The sequence below is a fragment of the Bubalus kerabau genome, chromosome 21 (genome assembly GCF_029407905.1).
Source record: "Bubalus kerabau isolate K-KA32 ecotype Philippines breed swamp buffalo chromosome 21, PCC_UOA_SB_1v2, whole genome shotgun sequence".
Taxonomy (NCBI): domain Eukaryota; kingdom Metazoa; phylum Chordata; class Mammalia; order Artiodactyla; family Bovidae; genus Bubalus; species Bubalus kerabau.
The window spans coordinates 33,816,974-33,836,906 of record NC_073644.1 but is presented as its reverse complement, the minus strand read 5'-3'; the positions used below and the strand labels follow the sequence as shown (position 1 = coordinate 33,836,906).

Genomic DNA, 19,933 nt, shown 5'->3' with positions numbered 1-19,933 from the left:
CTGCAGCAACATCCATTTTTGCACATGTTATTTTCTAAGAAGTGTGCCACCATTATTACGGTGGTTGCTGTAAAGAATCACTATCGCTATTTTTTTGCTCTCTTTCCTGGTAATCAAACTGTATAGGAAACATCTGAACCCCTCCTAATCTAGCACTGACTGGATCTTGCTGTGGTTTTGACCTTTATTTGATATAACTTAAAAAAGGAAATATTCCATAATGGGCACTCAACAACTTTCAAGGTAAAAGAATGGAACAAGTGTCAGTTCTATGAAGCTATGTTCATTCACAATTTGTTTCATTTATCTGCCTTTGTTTCTGGTGTATTTTACCAAAATTATAGAAAATATCTGTAGATTTTTAAATCACAATATATTATTTCATCAAAAATAATGATCAACAGATTAACATTAACTTCCTTTATCTGGGTGTATTTTGGTGATTTGTTTTTCATAAGAAAAATCTAGACAATTTTACTGCAAATACATTTAATTCTATCTGAGACTCTTAACCTCATCACATTTCATAATTGAAATAGCTTTAAGCTGGCAACAGGCCAAATGTTTTAACAGGCAATTAGCAGAACAGAGCGCCACTTACTGGTTTTTAGTTATTATTCACAAGAATACTTAAAAGAGAAACATGATAACAATTTCCTTCTCTGAGATTGGTAATAAACTTGAATAGACTTCACATCACTCTAATAATACAAGAATACAGCAGTACCTCCACTGAACATTCTAACAACAAATTATCTTAAAATTACCTTTAATGCTGAAACACAGCATCAGAAAACATTAAATCAAGGAAGATTCAAAGAAAATTAATATATTCTTCACAAGTAAAATGAACCACAGAGCAGATGCTTTTTAAGGACTGTACTTAATAAAATAAAATTCTATTTTCTCAATTCTCTAGGTCTAACCAAATGTTCTGTTATTCACCAATTAGCTTCAAAATCCAAAAATACAGTCTCAAATAAACTGTCCAAAAAATATAAAAATAAATAAGCTTAAAAAGCTAAACAGCAATTTAATTCCTAAAAGAAAAAAATTATTTTCAGCTGGTTTCAAACCTGATGTTCCTTTTCTGAGTATGACTTAATTCAAACTTGTGTTTTTGAAAATCAGCTAACATTTTGAAAAAACTGATTTTCAAAAGCTAATGGAGCATTCTAGTCGAGAAGGGTATACAGAAAGCTAACTTACCTTGGTTTGGCTGCATGCTCATATTTGGTCTGGGGCCGTAGTTTCCCATGGGCTGCCCTTGACTCATGGTCATCTGGTTCTGTACCGGCATGCTCTGGGATGACGGCACGGAATGGCTGTAACCTCCCATGGACCCGTGGCTACTTGAAGGCATGTTCATGGAACTGTTTGTCATATTAAGTTGATTGGGTCCAGGTCCCTGCATAGGGATATGGTTGGGCCCTTGAAGAAAAGTGATCAAAACCAAAATATGAAAGTTAAACAGATGATCTATACAAAAGTACCTTAAAAAGCTTTTTTTTTTTTTTTTTGCATTAATGCAGTAGTAATACCAAATAATAACTTGAGTAGTTAATCAGTAGCAAAAAAAGTAAATGCTTTACTTAAATGATAGCAAATACTGTAAGGTGGACTGCTGCTGCTGCTAAGTCGCTTCAGTCGTGTCCAACTCTGTGCGACCCCATAGACGGCAGCCCACCAGGCCCCGCCATCCCTGGGATTCTCTAGGCAAGAACACTGGAGTGGGTTGCCATTTCCTTCTCCAATGCATGAAAGTGAAAAGTGAAAGTGAAGTCGCTCTGTCATGTCCGCCTCTTAACGACCTCATGGATTGCAGCCCACCAGGCTCCTCCATCCATGGGATTTTCCAGGCAAGAGTACTGGTGTGGGGTGCCACTGCCTTCTCCAAAGTATTGAGTATTTAATCAATAGCAAAAAAAAGTAAATGCTTTACTTGAATGATAGCAACTACTGTGAGGTGGACTACTATTCTCATTTTACAGATTAAGAAACTGATGCTTTTGAAAAGCCAGAAACATTCTAGAAAAATTAAAAAAAAAAAAAAAAACAGTATGAAGGAGGACTTGCTTTATAAGAGACCAAAACATAGGAAGCTGAATTAAAAGCGTGTAGTGCTAACACATAAATGAACAAATTAACACATCAGTGAACCTAGAGCACAATCTAAAAACTGACCCAAAAGCACAATCAGGTAAATGACAATGGTTCTGATATTAGGTATCTGTGAGCAAAAGAAAGATAATTCAATAAGTGATGTTGTGACAACTGAGTAGACATCTGGAAAAACACAGGCTGGATTCCCTACCATGTTTTTTCTAGCAAAACTAAGTCCAGATGTAAAAGAAGAAAGAAAAAGTAAGGAAACCATAAAAGAGTATTTCAAACTGGAGAATTTCTAAAATAGAGTGGAAGCGCTTTTCAGAACTATAAAAGATTTATAAACTAGAGTACATAAAAATAAAACATTTGCACATGACCAACAAAGCAAAATTAAATAATACAAATATTAACTGGGAAAAAATATTTACAAGAAATATCACAGACCAAACTAATTACTTAACATATAAACTAAGTAAGTAAAAGTCCAGCAGCAGTAAACAGGCAAGGTACATGAAACATCAGTTTACACAAAAGCTTTACAAAAGGGCCATAAATATGAGAAAATTCCTTGTTTCATTTAATATAGTAAAAAGGCAAATTAAAACCATGAGATCCATTTTTCATCTTTTAGATTTGCAAAGATCAAAAGCTTTGTTCCAACCCTATTATGAAGAAAAAAGCACTTTCATGCTTCATTGGAAGACTATAAATGTATAAGTAAGTACTATTTTTATGTAGACCAATATGACAATAACTACCATATTATAAAATGCATATACCTTTAACCTAGCAATTTTAGTTCTAGGACTTAATCCTATAAATATACAAGTTTTTGAGTGTATATGGATACAAAACTGTAAATTTGTTTACTTATTTATATTTCACAGGCATATTCACAACAGCGTAATTTTTAATACCAAAAGTCTAGAAATAACCTATATTTCTATCAGAAGGAAACTGTCCAAATAAATGAGAGGCATCCATAAAAAGAATGTAATACAGTCATCAAAAACAACGAGGAAGCTCTTTATATACTTAGCGGTCTCCAAAATATACTCTTGCCTGCAAAATCCCATGGACGGAGGAGCCTGGTAGGCTGCAGTCCATGGGGTCGCTAAGAGTCGGGCACGACTGAGCAACTTCACTTTCACGCATTGGAGAAGGAAATGGCAACCCACTCCAGTGTTCTTGCCTGGAGAATCCCAGGGATGGGAGAGGCTGGTGGGCTGCCGTCTATGGGGTCGCACAGAGTTGGACACGACTGAAGCGACTTAGCAGCAGCAGCAGCTCCAAAATATATCTTTATATACTCATGGTGTCTAAGGGAAATCTTTAAGAGGTAAAAATATGAAATATAATACTATCTAACATATGGTACCATTTGTGTTTAAAAGAAAAGAGAAGAAAAAAGAATGTAAACCAGCATATGTTTTAAAGGGTAACTAGACACCAATGACTATCTGGAACAATGAGTCTGGGTAGATAGGGGCTGTGTGCCTTTTCGCACCTTTTGATTTTGGTACCATCAGTATATATTATCTAATTGTTTTTTTAATCAGCTAAATTTATTTTAAAGGAAGATATGTGACCAAGAGCAAACAGCATATAAAGAGCACTACCACTTACAAGACAAAATATTAAAAACACAACTAAAATCAGAAATTAAAAGCCTAGATACAAATTTGTGTACAGAAAAAGGTTGGCTAAATACCGTAGAAACTTTTTAAATAAAAACAATATAACTAACTGGACTTCCAATTTCTCCTACACCTAACTGTAAACTTTCTAACAATGAGTTGTTTTAGAAGTTCTCCAGTATTCTGGACAACCTAGGTCATAACTGGTTGAAAATCCCTGGCTCATAAAGAGATATCTTATTCCAGATGGCCTTACACAAAAAACCAAATGTCATGTTAACAATAATTACACTGCTGCTCACTTGCTTCCTCAGCCTTTGGCGTGAATGTTACCTGGAGAAGTTGAATTGAATTCCTAATTAAAGGCACCACTATAAAAAAAAAAAAAATCACAAAACTCCCCTGACTTACTAACCTGCATTGGCACTACCCTGACAGTTTTAAAAGCAACGTGTCCTGATGATCTAAGTGTGGACAGAGCAAGAAGCTTCCTTTGACTACAACCAGTTCCTTCTGGCTACAACCAGAAGGAAGCAAGAAGCTTCCTTCTAACTACAACCAACAAGCTGTTATGTCTTTAATCCTGCCTCCACGTGGGGTGAGGGCCATGTGGGCCATGACTGTGGAAGCCCCGGCAAGAAAAAGAAAGCTGCCACCAAAACACCTCACCCTCCTACATGACCAATCAATCACACATCACTGTCCTGTAAGCCAGGTGACCTGGCCTCTTCTGCTCTGTGCTTTCTACATCCAAAGACTCTGAACACCAATGCTACCAACACAATCAGTTCATACTATCCTAAGGATGCTAATAATACTAATTTTAAAAATAAACTTCTCTGTGATTTTAATTTACTCTCACTATTGCTATTTGTATAATACATTCTTTATGTTAATGAAAATAACCTTTGTTTTTAGAAAGCAAAAATATTCTCACATTAAATGTAGAAAACACCCCACCAAAAATTATGGGTGTGGGTGTGACTATTGCTACAAAAACAAGATAATTTAAAGATACTTTTCAGATTAAAAATTCAACCCAGCAAAAGGTGTGTAAATCAGCACCTGATGGTCTGAAAGATATTTTAAGTAGCTCTAAACTTAAAATGGATAAACAACAAATAATGCATTATATAAGAAAGCTGACACTTTACAGCTTTTAATTCTGCTCAATTTCCATATTTCCATTATGCTATAAACATTTATATTCATAAAAATCCAAGCTCAGTTTCAATAGACCAATGAGGAAATATTAAATACAGTCACACTTTAGAGGGTGTTTCGTTTTTATCTCCTCATGTGTTATTTTTTCAGCAGTACCGTTTCTGAGATCAATAAAATTTCAAGTAAACACAAAACTCAGAGAAATGCTACAATACATTTTTATAAACATTTTAATTCTTATGCCATGCCTTTTTCCCCCTCCAAAAGCTTCTAAAGCCAGCTGTATTGCATAGTTTCAGACAGACTAAATTTAGCCAGTTCTGTTCATCAGAGGAATGCTGTGTGTCAGCTACATCAAAGCCCAAGGGCAGCCTGATAAACACTGAATACAGGTCACGTAGCTCTGTAGCTAACAAACTCTAAGAGAGCTTGGACTCGAGGGCATTCAAAGCAGTTTTGTCATCAACAATCTAAGTATCCCTTGAGCCCCCATGTCGTTTCAGTTGCTAAGCAACTCTGGTGTTAATGTCTTAGAGGAGAGAAACTTACCAGGCATCTGGCCGTTCATCTGGTTCTGCATGTGTGGTGCCGGAGGACCCCCACCTACCATTCCATCTGAAGGCATGTTGTGAGTGCGCGGAGGTGGGGGAGGGCCGCTCGGACTCATCCCTCCGGGACCCATAGGCATATTCTGTGTGGGTGGCTGAAAGAAGACAGTTTAGTAAAACAAGACAAACAGTCAGACTAATATATTAAAGATGCATATGGTGTAACTGTTGCCTATATTATTCAAGTGAACACGAACAAAAACACACATGCGTTTCAACTTATTCTACTGCATTTTAATTATGGGTTTATTCACATTGTGTTTAATACGCTCCAAAAACTTCATAGGATCATCAGCACGGATGTATCCTCTGGCCACCTTAGACCAAAAGAAGAACCACAATTCAGGTCTATTTTACTTTACAGTGAAAATTTAAAAATCGTAACATTCGATACAAAAAGAATTCTTGTTTATCTATAAAGATCTCTAAAGTGCCCACTAGTGCTATTTCAATTATACTTTAAAAATCAAATCTCCCTTCATTATTGATATATTTGGATATATTTACTCTTAGTGATTTATTTCACCTGAAAAGATACAGTAACAAAAGACTAAGGTACAGAAACTTCAAAATGTGATACATTTTATATTGTTGGGGGGGGGTGGCTTTGGAGGAGGAATGTTTTAAACCACAAAGATGCAGCTCAGCCCAACATTTTTGTGCAACTACTCCTATAGATTGGAAACATTACTGACGGCCTCCAAGGGTACACAGACAGCTGCCTCAAAAGGATGCCTTTGGCAAATTTCCTAATGAAAGTGTGAAGAAAATCACTGACTAACCTTGAGAGTTCACAAAAGGGCAGGAAAAACACAGATATAAGATAAGGTAGTCTGTAAACCTGGCTCCCTTCTTGGGGATTTTTGGGTAAAGAAAGCATATAGTTTCTTTCCAAAACCCAGTTTTTTAAGCCTGTAAGAGGATACAGAAATCTTACCTTTACAGATCTATTTTGCTTTCTTTCTCTACTTGTCTGTGTTCTAAACAGAATGTCCATTTCTACAACTTCAGTCTTCCTCTGACGTGTTTACTGTGTCTATACTACCCAGATTTTGCAAACACAGTCTTCTCTAGCACACTGACCAGATATATACATTGTTCTTTAGACATCACGTGTAAACACTCAAATCTCCAACCACCTCATAACCACTAACACTTACAAAATTAAACAGATTCAAAATCTTAAATTCATAATCTGTTTCTTCCACTACTGAACCCAATAACTGCTTATTAAATATTTCCTCTTCAAGTTTTATCTTAAATTCCTTATCCAATTTGTATTCTTTAAATACTTTGCTCCATTTTCAAGAAAATTACCAAACATCAACTCAGTGTCACATATCGCACTTTTAAATCACCCTTTATCTTCCTTCAATATGGCTGACTTGACCCTCTAGTTTGAAAATCAAATTCCTTCCTCCTATTATCTTGTCCAAATTTTCTGTTCAGGAATTTATGCTCTCACTCTCAGTAGGTATCAGTTCCTCATCTTCTTGTGATTTAACTCATAAAGCATCAGTGTTCTCAGTTCCCATCATAATAAAGTAGCTTGTATCAAAGTAACCCTGTTGCTAATAAAAGCTATAAAATCCAGATAGGCCACTCTCTCCTTCCGAGATGGCCCAAACTCTGTCTGTGGAGTGTCTTTTTCTCTAAATCCATTTCTTACCTATCACTTGGTTCTCACAGAATTCTTTCTGCCACGAGACATCAAGAACCTGAGCTTCATCAAGTTCTGAAACCAGGAGGTGGACCGAGAAAGATCTTGCTGTGATTTACGTCAAGAAGTATTCTGTTTTCCAAGACTCATTACTTTATATTTGTGCTTTTTCACCTGGTTAGTTGTACTTTTTGAAAACGGCGGAAAAAAAAAATTAAAACTGTTTCTCTAAAAAAAATAAAAGCTGGATAAAAGGAAAAATCATTTGAAGGCACTGAAGAGTAATGTACACAGAGAGGAACAAGAGGGGCGACAATTGTTAAAAGAAGGGGAAAATGGAAACAACACGACCCCACAGGCACGCTGGCTTTTCCTGACTTCCTTGTGGAACAGAAAACAGCCCATGCAAGAGGTGGCAGTCCCACTAGGTTGAGAGAAGACAGAGATTTTCGGCCACCAGAGAGCCAGAAACTAAAGAGCAAAGTCCCAGAGAGGAAGATTCAAGAAAAGCAGAAAACAGCCATTACGACAAAAAAGAGCTGAGAAGAGGTTTCAGCTCTGCCCTGTTCAAGGGAGACAAAGATTGGAGTAGAGGTCTCAGCACATCAGAAGGGCCTTCAAACAAGCCAATCCCTCTGTTAAGATTTCAAAAGAGCCTCTACTTGGATTAAGATCAAAATTTAAATAGATCAGCCCTACCAAGTCCAAAAATCCTCAATTAAAATTAAAAGGTATTCTACAAAAAGTAAGAAGAAATGGCCAACACTCATCAGGATGGCTACAATAATTTTTTTTTAAACTACAGAAAATAACAAGTGTTGGTAAGAAAGTAGAGAAAATAACTCTCATACATGCTGAAGGGACTGTAAAAGGGTGCAGCTGTTATGCAGAACACTTGAGCAGTTTCTCAAAGAGGTAAACACAGAGCTATCAAAGGACCTAGCAATTCCACTCCAGGTATAGATCCAAGAGAACTGAAGACATATATTCACACCGTATTTATACATCAATGTCCACAGCAGCACTATTCATAAAATGGCCAAACAGGAGGGAAAAAACTAAAAGTTATTTAATCGATGAATGAATAAACAAAACGTGATAAATTATGTACACAATGCAATGTTTTGCAGCCACAAAATGGAGTCAAGTCTGATACACACTACAACACAGACACATCTTGCAAACACTTATGCTAAGTGAAGAAGTCAGACTCCAAAGTCCATACATGGTACGATTCATTTATATGAACTGTCCAGAACAGGCAAAGCCAGAGCGACAGAAAGTAGACTGATCAGTCTTTGCCGGGGGATGGGCAGAGGGGACAACTGGAGCTGATGGTCAATGGTCATGAGTTTTCTTTTTGGGGTGATGGAAGTGTCCTGAAATTAGATAATGGTAATGGCTGTATACCCTGTGAATACACTGAAAACCACTGAGTTGTATACAAGCATTCCTCACTTTATTGTGCTTCAAAGATACTGTGTGTGTGTGTTTTATAAATCAGAGGTGTGTGGCAACCCTGTGTGAAGCAAGTATATTGGTGCCATTTTTCCAACAGCATTTGCTCATTTCAAGTTTCTGTGTCACGTTTTGGTAATTTTCACAGTATTTCCAACTTTTTCATGACTATTATATTTGTCACAGTGGTCTGTGAGCAGTGCTCTTTAATGTTACTATTGCAAAACGATTACAACTCACTGACAGTTCTGATGCTGGCGAGCATTTTTTTAGCAATCGAGTATTTTTTAATTAAGGTGTATACACTGATGTTCAGACACAGTGCCGATGCACACTTCACAGACTACAGTACAGTGTAACACAACTTTTATATGCTCTGGGAAACAGAAAAATTTCTGTGACTAGCTTTATTGCAGTACTCACTTTATTGTGGTGGCCTAGAATGCCGTGTCCGACTCTTTGCAACCCCATGAACCGTAGCCTACCACGATCCTCCGTCCATGGGATTTTCCAGGCAAGAGTACTGGAGTGGGTTGCCATTTCCTTCTCCAAGAATGGAACCCACAAAGGTTAAATGGAACCCATTTTAACCTTTTAAAGTACAGTCACCCACCCATATCTGAGGGTGACTGTACTTTAAAAGGTTAAAATGGTAAAATTCACACTATGTGAATTTTATCTCCATTAAAAAAAGAAGAGAGGAGACGGATGACCAACAGAAATAATAGAAAACAGAAAAAAGACACATAGGTCATTCACATTTTACAGTTATATGAGAGACCTTAATAATGATTGATATGTTCCAGGCAAAAAGCAAACAGGATAAATGGAGAATTTCAGCAAAGCCTAGAATTCTTAAAAGAGTAAAATGGAACAACAAAAGTGTAAAATAAAATCACACATCAAGATAGAAAAAATGGAGAGAAAACACAACTCAAAAGTGTTAAAGACATGTATGTCATGCTAAAAAGGCCTAACACATATCTAACTGGAGTTACAAAAAGTGGAGAAAATGACACATAAGCAGTAAGAATGCTGGTCAAGAATTTTCCAAAGCTAGCAAAAGACAGGAGTCTCTAGCAAACGTATGAAGCTCTACAAACCTCAGTAGGATATGAAGCAAATATAGCTAGACATATCAGAGTCAAAGTCCTAAAAGCCAAAGTCAAAGTGAAAACCTTAAAAGCAGCCAGGGAAAATAAGTCACATTTCCTTCAGGGGAATGGCAATCAGACTAAAAACCTATTCTGTATCATAAATAATGGAAATAGAATACAAAAAAACAAGATCTTTAAGGTGCTAAGACAGAAAAAGAAAATAATAAATCAACCAACCTAGAATTCTATACTAAGAGAAAACATACTCCAAATACAAAGATGAAATAATAATAGTTTCAGATGAATGAAAACTGAGATAACTTGTTCAACTGAAAAGGACTCATCCAGCTAAAAGAAAATGACCACAGATGGAAGCACAGAACTAGAGGAATTAACAGAAAGGAATGGAAAGGTAAAAATGTAAACAAATAAAAACATTAACATTTAAAATAACAGTAACAATGACTAGTATAGTTTAAAGATGTGTAGAAGTATAAAATATGACAAGACTAACATAAAGGACAACAGAATAAATAGTTAAATTGCTATAAATTTCTTGTATTTTTCAGCAAGTGTTAGATGTACAAATTTAGACTGGAATCTAATAAACCAAGCTTGCACAATGTAATCTATTGGGTAACTACTTCAAAATGCCTATACACATATAAAGGAACAAATAATGCTTGATTAATTCACAGAAGGACCAAAACAAGACAAATAGAAAACCAGGATCAGGCTGACAAGATCAGAACCTATTATATCATGTTCTACATTAAATGTTTATGGACCTCTCAGATTTCAAACTCATATTCAATTTCATATTCATATTCAATATTTCAATAAAATAACAAATATTACTTAATTTTTAAAACACTCAACTATATTCTGTTTACAGGAGATTTGCTTTAAACTTAGGGACATATAGATGTCAAAAGAAAAATAATAATATATAAACATTAATTAAATGTATGGTGATGTCACTATGTATCAGTTGACAAATCAAAAACTATTACTACTAGAAAAACTAAAGGGACAGTTTATTATAATAAAAGGACCAATTAACCAGGAATTTAACAATCATAAATTTGCATACATCTTATAACACAGCTTCAAAATCTATATTGTAAGAGTTGACAGACTCAAAAGGAAAAATTGAATAATCCATAATAATGGTTGGAGATTTTAATATACTTCTAGTAACTGACAGGACAAAAAAACATCTAATAGCAATAAAAAGCCTTAGAATATAAGATTTGACAAAACCATTAACAACTCAATTTAATTAACATGCTTAGACTACTATACCCACTCCAGTGTTCTTGCCTGGAGAATCCCAGGGACGGGGGAGCCTGGTGGGCTGCCGTCTATGGGGTCGCACAGAGTCGGACACGACTGAAGCGACTTAGCAGCAGCAGCAGCAGACTACTCTATACAACAATTGCATAATACACATTCTTCTCAAACACTCAAGGAATGTAGACCAAACTAGGCTATATATGGGGCCACAGAGGAAGTCAACAAATAACAAATGATTGAAATGACATGTTATATGTTTTGAGCACAGTGAAATTAAACTCAAAATCAGTAACAGAAAACTAATAACCTGTTACTGAAGAAATCACAATGGAAATTAGAAAATATGCTGAAATGAATGAATGGTAATGAAAATGCAACATCAAAATTTGTGAGACAGGGACTTCCCTGGTGCCCCAGTGGTTAAGACTCCGAGCTCCTAAAGCAGGGGGCCTAGGTTCAATCCCTGGTCAGAGAACTAGATCCCCCATGCTGCAACTGAGGCCCAGCACAGCCAAATAAATAAATTTTTTTTTTTTTTTTTTTAAAAAGCAGCAGCAGCCCAGGGGAAAAAAAAAAAAAAGAGAGATACAGCTAAACCATGAACATTTATAGCTTGAAAATGCATATTTAAAATGCATTTTTAAGAAAGGTTGAAAAATTAATAAGTTTCCATCTGCAGTAGCCAGGAAGACAGCAATCAAACCCCAAATAGTATAATGAAGGAAATAAAATAAGACAAGTACAGAACTCAAGGAACCATATGCAATCTTGAGAACACAAAAATGGGGAACAATTTCCAAGTCTTAATGAGGCCACCAAAACTCTGATACCAAACCTGACAATGACATCACAAGAAAGAAATTTACAGGCCAATATTTCTCATGAACAGACACAAAAATCCTAAACAAAATTTTGCAAATCAAATTCAGACTGCATAAAAAAGATGATGCATTATATAACCAATGGAATTTATTTCAGGAAAGCAGGCTAATTTAACTTTTGGAAATTAATCATTGTAACTCACCAAATTACCAAAATAAAATTCATATAATCATCTCAATAAAGGAAAATTATCTGTTAAAATTCAACATCCACTGAAGACTTTAAAACATTAAGAATGAGAACATCCTTAACCTAATAAATCTAGTTTACAAAATAAAATGTATACTCAATATCATCTTTTATTGATGAAAATACTGGACTTTCAGGAAGAAAATAAAAATTCAGGAACAAGACAAGTATATTCATTAACACCGTATATTCAACAAAAGAAACAAACCAACAGACAAATCAACAGTATAAAAAAAGAATAAAGCAGGGGGAAAAATAAAAGATTGGTAATGACATATAATTATTATTCAAAGATAACATGATTGAGTGCATAGAAAACAAGAGAATCTTTAACAAACTGTTAGAATCACTAAAGTAACTCGACACAGGTGTCAAGTAACTAGACACAAATAGGTATATACATATATACACACACATATATATACACACCTATATATGTGTGTATATATATAATTTCTATCATTTCCAATAAACAACTAGAAAACTAAAATTTTGAAAATGATACCACGTATAATAGCATCCAAAAAAAGGTGAATAGCTAGAAGATAAATCTAGCAAGAGAAGTGCAATACTTCTACACTGCGACATTGTTGAGAGAAATTAAGGGGTTTACTAAACAGAGGGATATGTCATCCTCACTGACTGGAAGACTAAATATTGTGGAGATGTATCAGTTTCTCCAATGTTGGCTTAGAGATTTTATTTAATCTCAATCAAAATCCCAGCAGGCTTTCTGCAGAAATTAACAGACTAACTCTAAAATTTACATGGAAATACAAAAGACTTAGAACAGCCAGGACTCTAGAAGAACAACATTACCTGATGTGCAGTGTTCAGGTATGTGGCTGATGCAAGGACTGATACACAGACCAACACAATCAAAGAACAGAGGAACAGCCCCCCATACACAGTCACTTGACAACAAAATGATTTATATTCAGTGGGTGAAAACTGATCTTTCCAATAAATGGTACTGGATAAACGGAACATCATATGAACAAAAATGAACCCTGACTCCTAGCTCAGATCATAAACAAATTTAATCTGCAATGAATCATGGATAAACGAACTTTCAGAAGCAAGGATATCTTCATGACCCTTATACAAGAAAGTATTTTGTAAACAAGACACTGAAAAAAAAAGAAAAAGACTGATAAATTGGGATTTCACTTAAATTAGAAACTGTTCATCCAAAGACACCATAAAGAGAATAAAAAGGTAATTTGTAAACTGGAAGAAAGTATTTGCAATATACATAGTCAGTAAAAGATTTGTATCTAGAATATAGGAAGAACCCCTACAAATCAATTTAAAAGACAACCCAGTTGAAAGTGGGCAAAAAACAGGCATCAGAGAACTTTTTTGGAATGACAGCATTATTCTATATCCTGCCTGTAGCGGTGGTCACAAGGATTAGTCAAAATTCATCCACCTATACAATTTAAATGAATGAATTTTATTCTATATAAATTATAGCTCCACCGTCATTTTCTCAAGAAAGCCTTCCCTCACCCTCAGGGTCATCAGGCCCCATTATCTGCCCCCTTAGTCCTAGATGCCCTTCCTTCATAGCATTTGCAACTGTTACTAAAAATGTTTGCATAATTACTTAACATCTGTCTACCAAACTATATGTTAATTTCTGTAAGGACTGAGCCCATAATTGTATTTGCTTATCACTGTAGCCCCGAATCATCTAGTATCAAATAGAAGTGAAATGTTTATTGTTCAGTCGTGTCCGACTCTTTATAAGCCTATGGACTGCAGCCCGACAGGCTCCTCTTTCCATGGGATTCTCCAGGCAAGAATACTGGAGCGGGTTGCCATTTCCTTATCTTCCCGACCCAGGGATCCAACCTCGGTCTCTGGCAATGTGGGCATATTCTTTACCATCTGAACTATCAAATAGAGGTACTCAATAAATAATTGTTATGAAAAACTGGGGTTTCCCTGGTGGTTCAGGTAAAGAATCCACCTGCAATGCAGGAGACCTGGGTTTGATCCCTGGGTTGGGAAGATCCCCCCCAGGGGAGAGGGAATGGCAATCCACTCCAGTATTCTTACATGGAGAATGCCCATGGACAGAGAAGCCTGGTGGGATCATGATTTTTGATTGTCAAAATTGCCTACTCAACTCCACACCTCCATTTGGAAATCTATTAGACACTCCAACTTAAAATCTACAACACTGAGTCCCTGACATCTCGGCCTCAGCCTCAAATCCCTTTATCCAACACTATCTATCAGCTGATGGCAATTTCATCGTCCAGTTGCTCTGCTGAAAACCAACAGGGGCACCCTTTACACCTCTTCTTACATACTGCCTCCTACATCCAACTTTCAACATATCCTTTGGGCTCTACCTTCAAAACAAACCCACAATTTGACTTCTACTGCCAACTCCTCTGCTACCACCCTAGTACAAGCCACCATCACCACGCATGCTCATGATTACTGCAAAAGCCTCCTTGAGGACTCCCTGCTTCGACCCACACTTCTCCATGGTAAATTCTCCACAAAGTAATCAGAATGAACTTGTTAAACATCAATATAGTAAATTCTCCACAAAGTAATCAGAATGAACTTGTTAAACATCAATCCACTCTCTGGCTCAAAATCCTCCATGAGCTTCTGGTTTCAGAGAGAAAAACAAAGTCCTTACAACAGCCTGCTATTAGGCTCTGTTCACACACCTTCCTTACCTTATTCTGTTCCAGCCACAACAACCTTCCCGTTGTCCCTTGAACAAGCCAGGCACATTCTCACTTCAGGAGCTTTCCACTGCTTGTTTCCTCTGCCTAAAACACTTTCTCAGGTCTTAGCTCAGACTTCACCTTCTCAAAGAGGTCTACCCTGACCACTCTAATTTCATATTATAAACTCCATCCCAGCTTCCAGTATTTCCAATACACCTCTTCCTCTCCTATTTGTTTTCCTTTCCTTAGCTCTTTCTATCTCCTAACAGGCAACATGATTTAATTATTTATCACGCCTGCCTTGCTTGGTACAACATAAAATCCAAAAGAGCAGGAGTATTTGTGTTTTGGTAAAGTAATTAACTATTGCCTAACACACAGTAGGCATCTAATACTTAGGGAAAAAATGAAGAAGCCATCAAATTTAAACAATTTGCTATAAAACTAAAAATAATTCTAACTATAAAATATCTTCACTATTTCTTTAGAGTATTTTAAGAAACTAAAAAATACAAATTTTAGTTTAATGATCTTTGACCTGTATAAATATCATTAGTGTAACTGTCATTAAATAGTTCCCCAAAGGAGGCAATCAAGTGACATAAAGAAACAGATTAAAAGGAAATTATTCAAAACAGGCTACATATATTTTACATATACAGATAGATACATATACACATATAAATATTTCTAAAAACTGATAAAGAGATGACCCTTAGATACACACAAGAGTCTTGATGAATCAACCAAGACTGGATACAAAAGCCCCATTCATATCATTATTTGTCTTACTTCCTAGTCCTAAAACCAGTCTCCCAAAATGAGTTTTACACATATCTGAAACAGTTTAGGAAGGTCTCCTCGATTCCTCATTCATGCTATCCAGCAAATGGCTATCATGATTTTTCCTAGGAGTCTGAAAAGACAAGACAGGCAACAATGTTGACAAAATGCTCCCTGTATTAGCGTAGAGAAATGTGTTCCCATAAATTAATTCTCTATGAAATGCACGGTTACCTCCTTTATGAAACCTTCTCTAATCCTCAACAGAAGAACTAATCACTTCTATTATGTTTCAAATGTACTTGAAATATACATACTTCTAAAATAGCATGTAATTATACTGCAGAATTACTGTTGTCTTTAATTTCATTTATAGAACGCTCTGGCATATAAAATACAGATAGACATTTCAAAAGACCATTTCACCTGCAGTCTTGCTCTGTTTTTAATACCAAAATGTCTTAATTAGACACCTTTTATTTTGCAGCACTTATTAAGGTAGAAGAGAAAGAAGACAGCTGTGGCTGGTGAAAGAAAAGGGAGTAGTCTGAGATGATCACTATGTTTCTCAGTGAAAGAACTCAGTGTTTATACTACTCACTTGAGACAGGAAATACGAAAATACAGGCTGCGCACTTTTTTTCCCCCTTTAACAGCAGGGAACAGAGGAAACTTGAGAGAGATGAGTTTCGCCCACATCATGTGGTGAGGAATATTCAAACTGGGTATGCCAAATGGAAGCCAGATTCACGGTGCACACCTGGGCAAGAAGATACCTATTTGGGAGCCAAGAATATGGAGAAAGTGAAAGTGAAAGTCGCTCAGTTATGTCTGACTCTTTTTGACCCCACGGACTATACAGTCCAAGGACTTCTCCAGGCCAGAATACTGGAGTGGGTAGCCTTTCCCTTCTCCAGGGGAATCTTTCCAACCCAGGGATCAAACCCAGGTCTCCCGCATTGCAGGCGGATTCTTTACCAGCTGAGCCACAAGGGAAGCCCAATAATACGGAGGGGGAACTTCAAGTCAAGAATATAAAAAAACCAGGAATGTGAGTGAAATCTCCCAGAATGGGTGTGTATAGTAAAAAAAAAAATGTTCAAGGATAGATCATCAGCATTTCATGGGCAGGTAAAAAGATAAGGAGCTGAGTAGCTAGAAAAGCAAACAAAGAGAACTCACAGAAGTTAAAGAACACAAGCTTCACCATTATCACACTGACCAAATAAACATGATCATGTTCATCAAACACTTAAAACATTCTGAAACACTCTGAAAAGATGCCAATATTGAAGAAAAGGCCGTACCATAAATCTAAATAAAATTTTAAACGCTTTCATTCAAAAAAAAAAAAAAACAAACTAATAGGACAGTATGTACAGCATGGTTCTACTTGCATAGAAAAGAAGAGGAAAGTATGTATTTACATTGGCTTTTATTTGCATAAAACACAGCAAGAAGACAAGTTGGAGATGGGTTTTGTATAGCTTTCTGCAGTCCTTAATGTTCTAACAACATCAAAGTATTATTATCTGTGCTAAAAATTAAGCTGAAATTTATAAATGAAACAGAACTTGCTAATCTTTAAAATATTCCACAGCTCTAACCATGTGTTCCTTCATTTCACTTGGATCACACCTGCAAACAGCTAATTTTGTAAACAGCAAATCCTATAATATCAAACTTCAGTCAGTGAAACATCGTAACTAATGAGCGCCCTGCCAACATGGTCACTGACCTGAAGACAAATATATGATCGCTTTACTGACACTTGTCTAAGGAAAGGCTAATCGAGTGCCCAGCGCTAACTCAGACTAAAGTGTGGCATCCTCCAAAAATGCAATTTAGGAAATAAAAAAACAACATATGAAGTGTAAGGCTACTTTCTCTAAGCTGATTTTTAGTAATAATTTAAGACTTTTCTTTTTTTGTACAGAAAATAGATTAAACAAAAATTATCTTTAATACCTAACACTGCTATGCTAAGTCATTTCAGTCGTGTCCGACTCTGTGTGACCTCATAGACGGCAGCCTACCAGGCTCCCCCGTCCCTGGGATTCTCCAGGCAAGAATACTGGAGTGGGTTGCCATTGCCTTCTCCAATGCATGAAAGTGAAAAGTGAAAGTGAAATTGTACAGTCATGTCCAACTCTTAGCGACCCCATGGACTGCAGCCTACCAGGCTCCTCCGTCCATGGGATTTTCCAGGCAAAAGTACTGGAGTGGGGTGCCATTGCCTTCTCCGAATACCTAACATTACCTGGTTAAATTAGAGATTCTTTTTAAAACTTAATGCTCATAATGAATTAAGTGAAAAGCCAAGACAATCAATTCCAATCAACTTTCAGCCTTCTTTTAAAATTAAATGCACACACACTCAAACTCAGTGAATGGCATGAATATCAGTTAAGTCTCCAAACTCCTTCCCTTATCCTGGATAGGTATTCAGTAACTGAATCCAGCCAATCTTCTTTCAAACACTCCCAAATCTGAATTCTCTTTCCATGTGTATGTTCCAATTGCATACTACCTTCATTTTCATCACCATCAATATTTACTGAGTACCTCCTACATACTGGACACCCTGAATTGTTTCATTTAGTTCTCCATGTAATAGAATCATGGAGTAATTGTAAATTCTCATATTGTAAAGTGGTCACAGTATATATCAAATGAAGGTAGATACTATAGAAAAAGTAATCATATTTTTCCGAAGTTTTACATATCCTCAAGCGTCATTGGATATCCCATTCAAAATACATAGCAATATAAAATCCTCAATTCCTAGTTATACAATAGAATCAACTGAAAAGCTTTTAAAATGTGCAGCCAAGATAAATAAACACTAGACTATATGACTATCCTAGTTCCTTTCAGCTCTAAAACTTTAATTCTGTAGAAATATTTCCAGACTGTATGTCTTCAAAATGAACTGCCACAATAAAAAAGACTATTTTCTCCCCAAGTTCTTCCCAAAGAAAAATTAAATCAATAGATAAAAGCTTTTTAAAATTTAAACTGTTCTCTCATAATTCTTTTCTAAATCAATAGTAATTGAAAGTGAAAGTTGCTCAGCCATGTCCAACTCTTTGCGACCCCATGGACTATATAGCCCACCAGGCTCCTCTGTCCATGGGATTCTCCAAGCAAGAATACTGGAGTGTGTTACCATGCCCTCCTCCAGGGGATCTTCCTGACCCAGGTATTGAACCCAGGGTTCCTGCATTGCAGTCAGAGTCTTTACCATCTGAGCCACCAGGGAAGCCCACTGTTGTTGTAGAAAGTAAATACCAACTCTGAAAACCAATATTCCAGTGATGCCTCCAACATCATAAGGTAGACAGGACCCTATATACACATACTAAATGGAGTCAGAATAGTGTGCACTTTGAACAATGCCAACTTTGTATAAATATTTGGGCTCTTTCAATGTCACCTCAGATGTCAGGCACACTGCTTTTAAATAAGCCTGTCCACAGACTACATTCTCTGAGTTCTGATTTGTGATTTGCTGCTTTTTGGTTATGGGCTTAAAATTGAAAAATCAAACTGTTAAAACATATATAAAATTAAGAATAGTTTCTGTTAGAAACTTACAATGCATTTGAAACAAGAAAAGAATACCCAGGACCCAGACTAAGGAGTAAAATGCCTAATGGTTAGTACACTGACTTTGTAAGTCGTCTTTCTCCTTTTTTGGTCTTTTTCCATTTATTCCTGGTCTTTTAATTCTTGACTTTCATTCAAACAGAAGAGGCTTGCTAGATCTGGCCTAGTTTCAGATACATGAAATATTACTATAAACACATAATCCCTCTTTGAGGGGGTGATTAAAAACTGAGAGTTGAGCTTACATATAAGTATGGGCACATTTCCCATTCCTACAACCAGTTAAAAAAAGTGAAAAACTTCATTCTGGAAAACATGAGTAAAATCACCCTAAAACATAGAGTCTTCTTTCAGGGTCAAAATTTCTCACTCTACAGTTAGTAACTAGTATATTCTATCCCTTTTTGCCAATTGGTGATATGTATTCTGCTATTTCAGTTTTCCCAAATTCACCATTCTTCCTATTTCATCTCTAATCCAACTGCTTCCCTTGCAGCTGATTTTTCCCCTCTCTAGCCCCACTTTTCTTTATTGGTCCAACTCTCTGTTGCTCCCCTTACTATGAGGATTGATTTATTTCTAGTTTCTCTAAAACCCCTCCTCCTTTGCTAATGTTGCTTTTCAAACAACTTAAGCTTCAAAATACTCATTTTTTAAAATGAAAATTTGGTCACAAACAGACTTCAAATAAAACTTTGACCAGTATTAAGAAGGAAATTTTTTATTTCAAAGTACACAAATGGCA

The 19,933-nt window shown here is 36.2% G+C and overlaps 1 protein-coding gene across 6 annotated transcripts in view; it reads right to left on the bottom strand.

Moving 5' to 3' along the window:
• The window catches only part of SS18 (SS18 subunit of BAF chromatin remodeling complex), a 75,482-nt gene that overhangs the window by 29,728 nt on the left and 25,821 nt on the right, over positions 1 to 19,933 (bottom strand). For all 6 annotated transcript variants that reach the window (XM_055559622.1, XM_055559626.1, XM_055559624.1 and 3 more), the window contains exons 4-5: positions 5,460 to 5,613; positions 1,210 to 1,431 (exon numbers count right to left, since the gene is read on the bottom strand). In XM_055559622.1, coding sequence (XP_055415597.1) covers positions 1,210 to 1,431; positions 5,460 to 5,613 — 376 coding nt within the window. The remainder of the gene's footprint in view (positions 1 to 1,209; positions 1,432 to 5,459; positions 5,614 to 19,933) is intronic.